This window comes from Bos grunniens, chromosome 21 (assembly GCF_055505025.1).
Source record: "Bos grunniens cultivar Pamir isolate PY7600 chromosome 21, Bosgru_T2T1.0, whole genome shotgun sequence".
Classification (NCBI taxonomy): domain Eukaryota; kingdom Metazoa; phylum Chordata; class Mammalia; order Artiodactyla; family Bovidae; genus Bos; species Bos grunniens.
In genome coordinates, this window is record NC_141185.1 from 769,350 (window position 1) to 782,101 (window position 12,752).

The following is a 12,752-nucleotide window of genomic DNA, read 5'->3' on the forward strand; positions in this document are numbered from 1 at the left end:
AACATACACAGGAGTCGACACACATGAGTCAACACACACATGCATCAACACACATGAGTCAACACACACGAGTCTACACACACATGAGTCTACGTACACATGGGCCAATGTACAGATGAGTCTACATACACATGAGTTGACACACATGAGTCAACACACATGAGTCTACACACACATGAGTCTACACACACATGCATCAACACACATGAGTCTATACACACATGAGTCAACATACACAGGAGTCGACACACATGAGTCAACACACACATGCATCAACACACATGAGTCGACACACATGAGTCAACACACACATGAGTCTAGGTACACATGGGCCAATGTACAGATGAGTCTATGTACACATGAGTCGACACACATGAGTCTACACACACATGAGTCAACACACACATGAGTCAATACACATGAGTCAACACACATGAGTCTACACACACATGAGTCAACATACACAGGAGTCAACACACACATGAGTCTACGTACACATGGGCCAATGTACAGATGAGTCTACATACACATGAGTCGACACACATGAGTCTACACACACATGAGTCAATACACATGAGTCAACACACATGAGTCTACACACACATGAGTCAATGTACACGAGTCTATGTACACAGGAGTCTACATACACATGAATCTACATACACGAGTCAACATACATGTGAGTCTACATACACGTGAGTCAACACACACATGATTCAACACACACGAGTCAACGTACATGAGTCTACATATACATGAGACTTCGTACACATGGGTCAACACACACATGAGTCAACACACACATGAGTCTATGTACGTATGAGTCTACATACACGTGAGTCAGCGTACATGTGAGTCTATGTACATGTGAGTCTACTTACATGTGAGTCAACACACATGTGAGTCTACGTACACGTGAGTCAACACACACATGAGTCTATGTATGTGTGAGTCTACATACACGAGTCAGCGTACATGTGAGTCTACTTACATGTGAGTCAACACAGACATGAGTCAACATAGACATGGGTCAACATGCACATGAGTTAGCAACCTCTTCACTGCACTCCTCCCCGTTAGGGAGGATGCCCACACCCTTTCTTTCCAGGCCAGTATCTCTGCCTTGCTCTGTCTTGAATAAATAAACCTCTTCCCTGTGTGCTTTCCACATGTTGTGCTGTGTCTCTAATCATAAACTTCACACCTGTATTTACAGTGTTTGCCTCCTTGGGAGGCAAACTCCTTGGAACATATGTGTTTTCAAATGAGGCAAGAGCCAGGCAATCCTTCCTTCTAGTCTCCAGTCCCTGGTGCTCTAGCAGCTAGGACTCTGGGATTTCATCCAGGCTATACAGGTCCAATTCCAGGACAGGGAAATAAGCTCCTGCTTCAGGACCTCTCCCTGCTGTTTCCCTGAGGACAGTGGCAGGCAACCCCTCTAGTGGGGCTGGATGGTGAGTGCTCGGCCAAGAGCAGGGTCGCAGAGGACAAGAGGAAGGGTTATGCCAGCCAGCTGGGTTCTGAATGAGTGACCCTGCTGCATGTGCCCTCCCAGCAGCAAGATGCCAGCTTCTCAGGGTCCCCTTTGTCCCTCCTCCTCTTCCTTCTCCATTAACCCACCATTGAATGGTGTCCCCCAGAAATTATGTCCACATCCTAAGCCCTGGAACCCATGAGTGTGACCTTATTCAGTCTTTGCAGATACGATTAAAGGATTTTAGAATGAGATTGTCCAGGTGGGCCCTAAATCTAATGACAAGAGTCCTTACAAGGGACAGAGGAGGGGAGGTCAGACTCGGGGTGGGAGGTCATATGAGGACAGAGGCAGAGATCGGGGCGATGCCTGGGATGCCTGGGCAGTCAGAAGCTGGAAGAGGTAGGAAGGCAGGGGAGAGCACGGCCCTGCCCACACCTTGATCTTAGGCATCTGGCTCCAAGTGAAAGTCACTCAGTCGTATCCAACTCTTTGTGACCCCATGGACTATACAGTCCATGGAATTCTCCAGGCCAGAATACTTGAGTGGGTAACTTTTCCTTCTCCAGGGGCTCTTCCAAACCCAGGGATCAAACCCAAGTCTCCCTCTGGCTCTAAAGCATGAGATTAAATTTCTGTTGTTTTGAGCCCTGCAGTGAGGTCTTTGTCATGGCCCCAGGACCCTCACTGCCAGCCAGCAGGCCTTGGCCATGCTGAGGCCCCTCCTGCTTCTGAAGAAGCCCAGGAGGACTCGTCCAGTCCTAGCTCTTTCCTCTCCAGCCTGGACTCACGTTGAACAAGTCCCAGGCTCCAGAAGATGCTCAGTGAATCTTACCAACAGTGCCCAGTAGGGCTCAGACCCTTCCCCCAAACTCTGCGGCTCTCAGTCCTATAGACCCCATGTCCATCCATCTCAAGTCCAAGCTCTTCTTTCTGCCCAAAGCTCCATGCCCATCTGTGACCTTGGTAGGGTAGTGTTGTCTGTATGGGGGCACAGGATGCTGGAGAGGGTGGCCCCCAAAACACCCACCACCTTCCTCTGTTTCCTGCATGCCCGCCAGGCTACATGTGACCACACATCCTGAGTCCCGTTCCTCCAGCTCTCTCAGGGACAGCACCAGAGGACATGAGGGACACAGGACCCCCACAAGGCACAGAGCCCTGGGCACCGGAGGACAGGCAAGAAGAAGGATTCTTGGAGCCAGCCATCTGCGATGCAGACACCACTGATACAGTGGGCATGGAGTGGACCAAAGGCCAGCCGGCAGCCTGGGAGGAAATGTCCCTTGTGGGTGGCACTATGGGTGACCCAGGGTTCATGATAGACCCCAGAGGTCCTTAAACTAAGCCAGGGTGTATGTGCCCACCTGGCATGCTGCCCTGGGCTCCCTTTCCTCCATCCATCTCCTCCCACCCTCCCGGCCCCACCCCTGCCCCAGGGAAAAGCCAGTCTCCCTCTGAGGCCCAACATCTCCACCTGCCAGCCACTCTCCCCACAACAGTATTCTTTCCAGGAGGGGACTGTTGGTCCCTGTATTGCTCCAGAACCTTCTGTGTGTGAAGAAATGAAGGAACAGAGCTTCCCTGGTGGTCCAGTGGTTAAAATTCACCTTGCAATGCAGGGGACACCAGTTTGATCCCTGGTCCAGGAAGATCCCTCCTGCCGCAGAGCAACTCAGCCCGTGAGCCACAACTACTGGGCTCTAGAGCCCACAAGCTGCGCCTGCTGAGCTCACCCAGAGCCCGCGCTCCACGTGAGAGAGGCCGCCGCAGCGAGAGCCTGCACGCCGCAGTCAGAGCAGCGCCTGCTGTCTGCAACCAGAGAAAGCCCGCGCATCACAACCGAAGACCAGCACAGCCAAAAGTAAAAATAAACAAATAAATTTTATATGAACACAGATGCAAACCAAGCCCCTCAGCCCCGTTGTGTGCCCAGGCAGGGGTCACCTCCTGAGGGTCACCAGGGAGTCCAAGCACCTGGGCAGCTGGAAGGGCAGCTGGTGGGAGAATCCTGGGCAGGAAATAGGGCGGAGGCAGCAGGGGCAGGAGGTCAGCCACCCCCACCACACAGGACTCCAGACTCCAGACAAGGGTGACCCCCACACCCCAGCTCCAGTCAAGGACCCCGCCACTCCTGGAGGAAGAGGAAGCGTTGTGGCCAGGCTGGAGAGGCCCCACCCCCACAAGCCACCCTGCACCCTGACGGTCTAGGAGGCCTGCTCGCTGGGGCCACCCTGAAGTGCCTGTGCCTCGGGGCTCCAGCCTCTGCTGACCCGTGCAGCCTCCTCTCCCTCCAGCCTCACTTCTTCTCCGCTCTGGGACCACGTCTGCCTCGGTGATCCTAGGCCCCTGCCTCTGGCTACTGTGGCCTCCTCAGCTTCTTTTCACCTCGGCCCCCAACACATCCTATGGACAGCCCCCTGGAGCCATGACCCCCCCACCCATGGCACCTGCCTCTGCACCACAAGGACTCAGTCCAGGGTCAAGTTCCTGGGGGTCCCACAGTCCAGGCCACACACACCTGGCCCCACCACAGCCAGACCACAGACCAGACATGACGTGAAGGCAAGCGGCCGCAACTGGCGGGACAGGAAGTGGGTGAGTGACCCCATCTATGGGGTCACGCAGCCGATCCCAGCCTGCCCCTCACAGCATCAGCCTCACCAACAGCCCAAATGGCCCAGAGCGGGGCAGGGTCAGCTGAGACTACACAGCCATCAGGAGGGCCTGGACAAGGCCTAGGCCTCCACCCACTCCAGCACCTCTGGGGCAGGCAAGCAGAGGGACCTGCAGGGCGGGGCCACATGGCCAGAAGGCAAGGGCCCCGCCCAGCCACACTGGACCCTTGGGCAGCCACGAGCAGGTGGGTCCCAGAAGCTGTTGAGGGTCGTCTTCTCTGTAGTTGGGCATACTATGGCCTCCTGGGGTGGGAGGACAGAGGACAGGCTCCAAAAAGAAAGGCAGACTGCCACCCACCAGACACAGAGCAGGGTGCTATACACAGCAGGCTGAGCTGGGCTGGGAGCTGAGAGCTGGACTGGCCTGAATTGGGCTTGGCTAGGCGAGCTGGGCTGGGAGCTGAGAGCTGGACTGGCCTGAATTGGGCTTGGCTAGGCGAGCTGGGCTGAACTGGGCTGGGCTAGGCAAGCTGAGCTCAATTAGGCTAAAATGGACTGAGCTGGGCTGCACTGGGCTGAGCTAGGTGAGCAGAACTGAACTAGGCTGAACTGGGCTGAGCTAGGTGAGCTGAACTGAACTAGGCTGAACTGGGCTGAACTGGGCTGAGCTAGGTGAGTGGAAATGAACTAGGCTGAACTAGGCTGAACTGGGCTGAGCTAGGTGAGTGGAAATGAACTAGGCTGAACTAGGCTGAACTGGGCTGAGCTAGGTGAGCTGAACTGAACTAGGCTGAACTGGGCTGAGCTAGGTGAGCTGAACTGAACTAGGCTGAATTGGGCTGAACTGGGCTGAGCTAGGTGAGCGGAACTGAACTAGGCTGAACTGGGCTGAGTTGGGCTAGCCTGAGATGAACTGGGCTGAGTTGGATGAGCTGAGCTGAACTGGGCTGAGCTGGGCTCAATTAGGCTAAAATGGACTGAGCTGGGCTGAACTGGGCTGAGCTAAGTGAGCTGAACTGAACTAGGCTGAATTGGGCTGAACTGGGCTGAATTGGGCTAGCCTGGGATGAACTGGGCTGAGTTGGGTGAGCTGGGCTGAGCTGGGCTGAACTGGCCTGAACTAGGCTGAACTGGGCTGAGCAGGGCTAAGCTGGGCTGAGATGGGTGAACTGGGCTGAAATGGGCTGAAATGGGCTGAACTGGGCTGAACTAGCCTAGGCTGGGTTGAGCAGGGTTGAGCTGGCCTGAGTTGGGTGAGCTGGGATGAACTGGGTGGAACTGGACTGAACTGGACTGGGCTAGACAAGTTGAGCTGAACTGGGCTGAGCTGGGTGAACTGAGCTGAAATGGGCTGAACTGGCCTAAGCTGGGCTGAGCAGGGTTGAGATGGCCTGAGCTAGGTGAGCCGGGTGAACTGGGCTGGACTGAGCTGAACCGGACTAAACTGGGCTGGGCTAGGCAAGCTGAGCTGAACTGGGTAGAGCTGAGCTGAACTAGGCTGAGCTGGGTTCAATTAGATTAAAATGGACTGAGCTGGGCTGAACTGGGCTGAGCTAGGTGAGCTGGGCTGAGCTGAGCTGAACTGAGCAGAGCTGGGCTAGGCTGGGCTGAGCTGGGCTGAACCAGGCTTAGATGAGCTGAGCTGAACTGGGCTGAGATGAGCTGAGCTGGGCTGAGCTGCGTGAACTGAGCTGAACTGGGCTGAAATGGGCTGAACTGACCTAGGCTGGGCTGAGCAGGGTTGAGCTGGCCTGAGCTAGGTCAGCTGGGTGAACTGGGCTGGACTGGGCTGAACCAGACTGAACTGGGCTGGGCTAGGCAAGATGAGGTGAACTGGGTACAGCTGAGTTGAACTAGGCTGAGCTGGGTTCAATTAGATTAAAATGGACTGAGCTGGGCTGAACTGGGCTGAGCTAGGTGAGCTGGGCTGAGCTGAGCTGAACTGGGCTGAGCTGGGCTAGGCTTAGGCTGAGCTGGGCTGAACCAGGCTTAGATGAGCTGAGCTGAGCTGAGCTGGGCTGAGCTGGGTGAACTGAGCTGAAATGGGCTGAAATGGGCTGAACTGACCTAGGCTGGGCTGAGCAGGGTTGAGCTGGCCTGAGCTAGGTCAGCTGGGTGAACTGGGCTGGACTGGGCTGAACCGGACTGAACTGGGCTGGGCTAGGCAAGCTGAGCTGAACTGGGTAGCGCTGACCTGAACTAGGCTGAGCTGGGTTCAATTAGGCTAAAATGGACTGAGCTGGGCTGAGCTGAGCTGAACTGGGCTGAGCTGGGCTGAACCAGGCTGAGCTGAGCTGAGCTGAACTGGGCTGAGATGAGCTGAGCTGGGCTGAGCTTGGTGAACTGAGCTGAACTGGGCTGAAATGGGCTGAACTGAGTTGAACTGGCCTAGGCTGGGCTGAGCAGGGTTGAGCTGGCCTGAGCTGGGTGAGCTGGGCTGAACTGGGCTGAACTGGGCTGGTCTAGGCAAGCTGAGCTGAACTAGGTAGAGCTAAGCTGAAGTAGGCTGAGCTGGGTTCAATTAAGCTAAAATGGACTGAGCTGGGCTGAACTGGGCTGAGCTAGGTGAACTGGGCTGAGCTAGGTGAGCTGAGCTGAGCTAGGCTGAACGGAGCTGAGCTGGGCTAGGTTGGGTGAACTGAGCTGAACTGGACTGAGATAGGTAAGCTGAGCTGAACTAAGCTGAACTGGGCTAGGCTGGACTGAACTGGGCTGAGCTGAGCTGAACTGGGCTGAGATGAGATGAGCTTGGCTGAGCTGAGCTGAACTGGTCTGAGATGAGCTGAGCTGGGCTGAGCTGGGTGAACTGAGCTGAACTGGGCTGAAATGGGTTGAACTGGCCTAGGCTGGCTGAGCAGGGCTGAGCTGGCCTGATTTGCGTGAGCTGGGCTGAACTGGGCTGAGATATGTGAGCTGAGCTGAACTAGGCTGAACTGGGCTAAGCTAGGCTAGGCTGGGCTGAGCCGGGATAAACTGGGCTGAGCTGGGTGAAGTGAGCTGAAATGGGCTGAACTGGGTTGAACTGGCCTAGGTTGGGCTGAGCAGGGTTGAGCTGGCCTGAGCTGGGTGAGCTGGGCTGAACTGGGCTGAACTGGACTGAGCTGGGCTGAACTGGGCTGAGGTAGGTAAGCTGAGCCGAACTAGGCTGAACTGGGCTGAACTAGACTGAGCTTGAAAGGTTGTTGCTGAGCCATGAATGATGCTGGGATTCTTGGCCTCCAGAGTAGAGGAATTCAATCCAGGGCCAGTGACGAGGCTTGATCTCTCAGAGCTTTTGTGTGATAAAGATTTATTAAAGTATGAAAGAGACAGAGACAGCTTTTGACATAGACATCAGAAGGGGGCAGAAAGAGGGCTCCCCTGCTAGTCTTTACGAATAAGTTATATGCCTATCAGGAGGCTGTTAATTAGAGAAAGGAAATGTCTCAAAACTCAGAGACTGGCACCAGGCCCCTCACCCACAGCATGCATTTTGAGACAATGTTGACACAAAGCAAGTCATCCCAGGCCATAAAACGATTGACATGAATCAAAGAAAGGCAGGTTTCCAAGCAGATACACGGTCTCATTAACATAGTTTAAGACAGTATTTGCATGGGTAAAATATACTGGTTTGTCAAGTTGGTTCTGAGTCTTGGGTGGAACCGACTTGCAGAGTCTAGAGTAAATACATAGCTCATTAGCACAGCTTAAGGAAAACATTTCCATAAGGAAAATGCGTTGGTGAGCTCAAGGTTTGAGAAAAGCTAAGTTCAGGTGGAACCAGGTGTCGTCATGGCAACACAGAATTTTGAAAGAAACCTCCTTTTAAATTTGTACAGAGAAGGGAAAAATCTGACGCTTGTAGTCTGTTTCCTCCTGCCGCTTGAGAGAGAGAAAAAATGCCTGACCCTTGCAGCCTATTTCCTCTGGAGACTCCTAGCCCTCCTGCCTGTTCCCCCCTCAGTTGGTCTAAACTGGGCTCTCCTTGGCTGAGCTAAGATTAACTGGGCTGTACTGAACTGGGCTGAACTGGGTTGAAATGGTTTTAACTGCATTGACCTGGGCCGAGTTGGGTTGAGCTGGGTTAAAATGCACTAATCTAGGCTGGGCTGGGCTGGGCTGAATGTGGCTGCCTGGGCTAGTGCCCGAGTTGACCTGGAGGCGTGGGTTGAGCAGGGATCGCTCCCAGAGCCCTGCTGTCCAGCCAGATAGCACCCCGTGTTTCCTGGGGGCACACAAGGGCCACGCAGCCCCAGGTGCACCTCTGCTCTGCCCTCTGCCTTCACCTGTTGACAGGAAGGGGACTGTGAAAACACAGGTGTAGCCCGCACCCTCTGTAGGGGCCATCCAGGGGGCAGCCCTGAAGGACTGATTTGTTACTGGGCTTCCAGCCTCAAAACCCTCGTAGTCCACGGAAGACAACTGCTGGTTTAGGAGAACAGGTGGGGGGATTCGTCGGGGTGGGGGCGAGGGCGGGCGGGGAGTGTGACTGAGACATTACCCAGGGAGTGGGAGGGGACACAGAAGGCAGGCTTCCCCCTCCCCACCGGAGCCCCAGGACAGCCAAACTAAGCCCCCACAGACTCAGCTTCAAGCCCAGGCTGCTGTCTCTGCTTAGCCCGCTCTCTACTTCTCACGATCCCCCACAGCCTGGGGGAGGGCAAGCTGGGCCCACCACACAGAGGGCAGCTGAGGCTCCTACAGTGCCCACAGCCTCAGCTGGTCAGTGAGAGTCCTGTGTCAGCCAGGACCCCCACCCGGGAGTGGCCTGACGCAGAGGCCCCATCTGAAGAGCGTGTGTGGTCCCCATGCTTAGAGCCTTGAGGGGCATGCTCAGAAATGGCTCGCCTGGACTCAAGTGGGCACTGCTGACCCCAGGGGCACCTCGTACAAGCTGAGCGACCTTGGGCCAGTCACTCACCCTCTGTGTGAAGGAAAGGTGGGCGCCGCCCTGTGTTCGCGGGGCTGTGAGGGGTCCGGTCAGCAGAGGGCTGCTGTCTCACAGTGCACCCTGTGTTTCAGAGAGTGAAACCAGCCCCAGCATCTTCCCACTGAGCCTTGGGAACGAGGACCCAGCCGGGCAGGTGGTCATCGGCTGCCTGGTCCAGGGCTTCTTCCCGTCGGCACCCCTGAGCGTGACCTGGAACCAGAATGGCGACAGCGTGACCGTCAGGAACTTCCCTGCCGTGCTGGCCGGGAACCTGTACACCATGAGCAGCCAGCTGACCTTGCCGGCCAGCCTGTGCCCAAAAGACCAGTCCGTGACCTGCCAAGTGCAGCACCTCTCCAAAGCCAGCAAGACCGTGGCCGTGCCCTGCATAATTCAAGGTCAGAGGGCAGGCTGGGGTGAGGCCCCGTCCTCCCACCCCGACCCAGCATGGACCATTTTCCTCTACTCAGACAAGAGGGGGTTGAGCCCCCAGTGGGGGTGCCATGAGGGGCCCGGGCTGGTGCTGGAGGCCAGGGGAGGCGGGCAGAGGGCCCACTGACCTGCCCCGCCTCTCTTTCAGGGACTGACTGTCCTGAGGAGTGTCTCCCATTGAACTGCGAGCCCAGCCTGTCCGTGCAGCCACCAGCCCTCGAGGACCTGCTCCTGGGCTCCAACGCCAGCCTCACGTGCACACTGAGTGGCCTGAAAAGCGCCAAGGGCGCCAGCTTCACCTGGAACCCGACAGGTGGGAAGACCGCCGTCCAGGGGTCGCCCAAGCGTGACTCCTGCGGCTGCTACAGCGTGTCCAGCGTCCTGCCGGGCTGTGCCGATCCCTGGAACAGTGGACAGACTTTCTCCTGCTCTGCCACTCACCCCGAGTCCAAGAGTTCACTGACCGCCACCATCAAGAAAGACTTAGGTGGGCCTGGACCACTGCGTGTGGGCAGCTGGGCACTCCACACACAAGGCCCCCTCCCAAGCCTGCCCCTCCCTCTCCAGCCCTGCCCACTCCTCACAGAGGGAGACTGAGGCATGGGGGGCCCAGGGGACAGGGGTGCTCTCCTCCCTGTGAGACCCCTGACCCCTGACCCCCCCTCTGCCCTGCAGGGAACACGTTCCGGCCTCAGGTCCACCTGCTGCCGCCGCCGTCGGAGGAGCTGGCCCTCAACGAGCTGGTGACGCTGACGTGCCTGGTGCGGGGATTCAGCCCCAAGGAGGTGCTGGTGCGTTGGCTGCAGGGCAATCAAGAGCTGCCCCGCGAGAAGTATCTGACCTGGGGCCCCCTGCCCGAGGCTGGCCAGAGCGTCGCCACCTTCGCCGTGACCAGCGTGCTACGCGTGGACGCCGAGGTCTGGAAGCAGGGGGACACCTTCTCCTGCATGGTGGGCCACGAGGCCCTGCCCCTGGCCTTCACCCAGAAGACCATCGACCGCCTGGCGGGTAAACCCACCCACGTGAACGTGTCCGTGGTCATGTCAGAGGTGGATGGGGTCTGCTACTGAGTGCCCCACCCCCAGCTCTTGAATAAACTCCGTGCTCGCCTGAAGCAGCTCCGCACTTCCCTGTGGCCGCCTGTCTGTCCGTACTCCTCAGGGTCTGTGCACACTGGGAGGGGGCAGGTCCCACGAGGAAAGCCACAGCGCCAACCCTCTCCAGGCCTCAGCGTCCCCTCAGCCTGGCGCTGGACATGCCTTCATGGCTGTGCATGTGTGTGTGTGTGTGTGTGCGCGCGCACACATGGGTGTGAGCACAGCAGTGAGGGCTGAGCTAGGGCCAACCTTGCGAAGCAGACACAGCCTGGTGGGTTCCCGAGGTGGGGAAGGGGTGACTCGGTCACTTGTAGTTCAGGAAGCTGCCTCTAGGGGCAGCCGGCAGGCACGAGCCAGTCAGAGCGGGGAGCCAGAGCCCGCCCAGGACGGGGCTGGAGGAGGAGAGGCTTAGAGAGGGCTGGACACCAGGGGCCCTGCACCACCCTCTGCACAGGAGAACTCCTGACAGAACAGAAAGGGGCCACCCCAGCCCCAGGCACAGCTCTCCCCACCCCACACCCCACTGCTCTGCATGTGTACTCAGGGGTGCATGCACACACACACACAGGCTCTCAGGTATGCACATGTTCTCTCTCTCACACTTCTGTGTACATACACGCACACATGCACGCCTGAGCCCTGCAGGTGCAGGAAGCTGGCAGCCCAGACCCAGCTCCAGGAAGGCTAGGGGAGTCCCCGCCCAAGCGCCCAGAAGTTCCCCAGGCCCAGCTCCACTGCCCCAGGCCCCTCCTGGCCTCAGGCCCCTCTGTGTGTCCAGCTGGGCACAGCTCAGGGACCCACTGCGTAAGCCCAGCACCTGCTCCCTGCTTGGCCCCCAGATTCAAGTCTCCCATCCCTTCCTGAGCCCAAGTGTGGCCCACACCATGGACAGTATGGTGGGCAGAGGGAGGGGTCAGAAGACAGCACCTCCACCCAGGGACCCTCGATAGCTTCTGCTCAGAGCTCTGGGCAGGAGGGAAGCCTGGGGAGATGGAGCCCAGGAGGACAGGCCATGACTGCTGTGGGGCACCTGCTCCAGGGCCCCACAAGGGGGCAGCTGGGCCCCTGCTCTTGTCTAGACACCTTCTGGGCCCCCCCAGGGGACATGGCCTTCTGGCTGCCTCTCTCTTCTCCCAGGGCCAAGGTGGGCTGGAGACCCCTGCCAATGCTGGCCATTGCCCCCCTCTCAAGAGTCAGTCCCCAAGGGTAATGGATGAAGCAATGGGGAAGTGCTGCCACAGAGAAGGTGGACCAGCTGCCTAGAGCCAGGACCTGACCACAGGAGGAGCTTTCTAGAGAGACGGGGAGGAGGAAGGGTCAGCAGATGAGGGTAGAGCCAGCAGACAGCACAGAGAGAACATGTAACGGATGGAAGGGTGGACATACAGGTGGACAGGAGGACGGATGGAGGGACAAACGGACCAACAGGTGGGAGGGTGAGTGATGGTCAGACAGACAGATGGGCGAGCAGATGGACAAACGGACAGACAGACAGCTGGGTGTGTGGAGGCTGGATGGGTAGATGGATGGATGGACAGGTGGGAGGGTGAGTGAGTCGACGGGTGAATGGGTGGGCATAGTGGACGGATGCAGAGGTGGATGGATGAATGGATGGATGACTGGATGGTCAGCTATGACACGCAGGTCCAGATCCCACCTGACAGGCAAGGCCTGGGCCTGGGACCTGACCTGGGGCTTCACCTGGGCCTTCCTTGTGTCCCAGGAGAGCAACAGAGCCCCTTGGTCTTGTCCACCCAGCCCTCGGCACACTGAGCGACAGACCGAGACCCATGTCCCCAGCTGGAGCACCTGCAGGCGGGCGTGGCTGGTCTTCTCTGGCCCCCCAGGGCCCAGGCCAAGAAGGCCCAAGAACAAGGGCTTGCTGAGGAAGCAGGCAGGGCTGGGAGTCGGGAGACCGTGGTCTTTAACTCTCCTTGGGGCAGCAGAGCTGTGCCCACCCTCCTGCCCTACCACGTCTCTTCCTAAGGTGTCCTGAGACCCCAGAGGCGGGAGTTCTGCGGGTGTCTTCAGGGCTGCAGGGTCCTGGCCCCTCCCCTGGGCATCTGCAGCCTCAGTCCTGAGACCGGGCACTGGCTGCTAGTGCACCCTCCTGAGACTCAGGGCAGGGAGGGCGCTGGCCTGGCAAAGCCTCTGTGTCTTACAGAACATCAGCCCTGGCTGGTGCTGGACCTGATGCAGAGCAGCCCCGAGGAGGACAG

At 57.8% G+C, this 12,752-nt stretch overlaps 1 gene segment (V, D, J or C); it reads left to right on the forward strand.

Moving 5' to 3' along the window:
* The first annotated feature begins 7,369 nt into the window (after nt 1-7,369).
* LOC147348829 (Ig alpha-1 chain C region-like) lies at nt 7,370-10,561 on the forward strand. The segment is given in 4 exon segments: nt 7,370-8,516; nt 9,097-9,402; nt 9,585-9,923; nt 10,112-10,561. Coding segments are annotated over 3 exon segments (852 nt in total).
* Nucleotides 10,562-12,752: the final 2,191 nt, after the last annotated feature.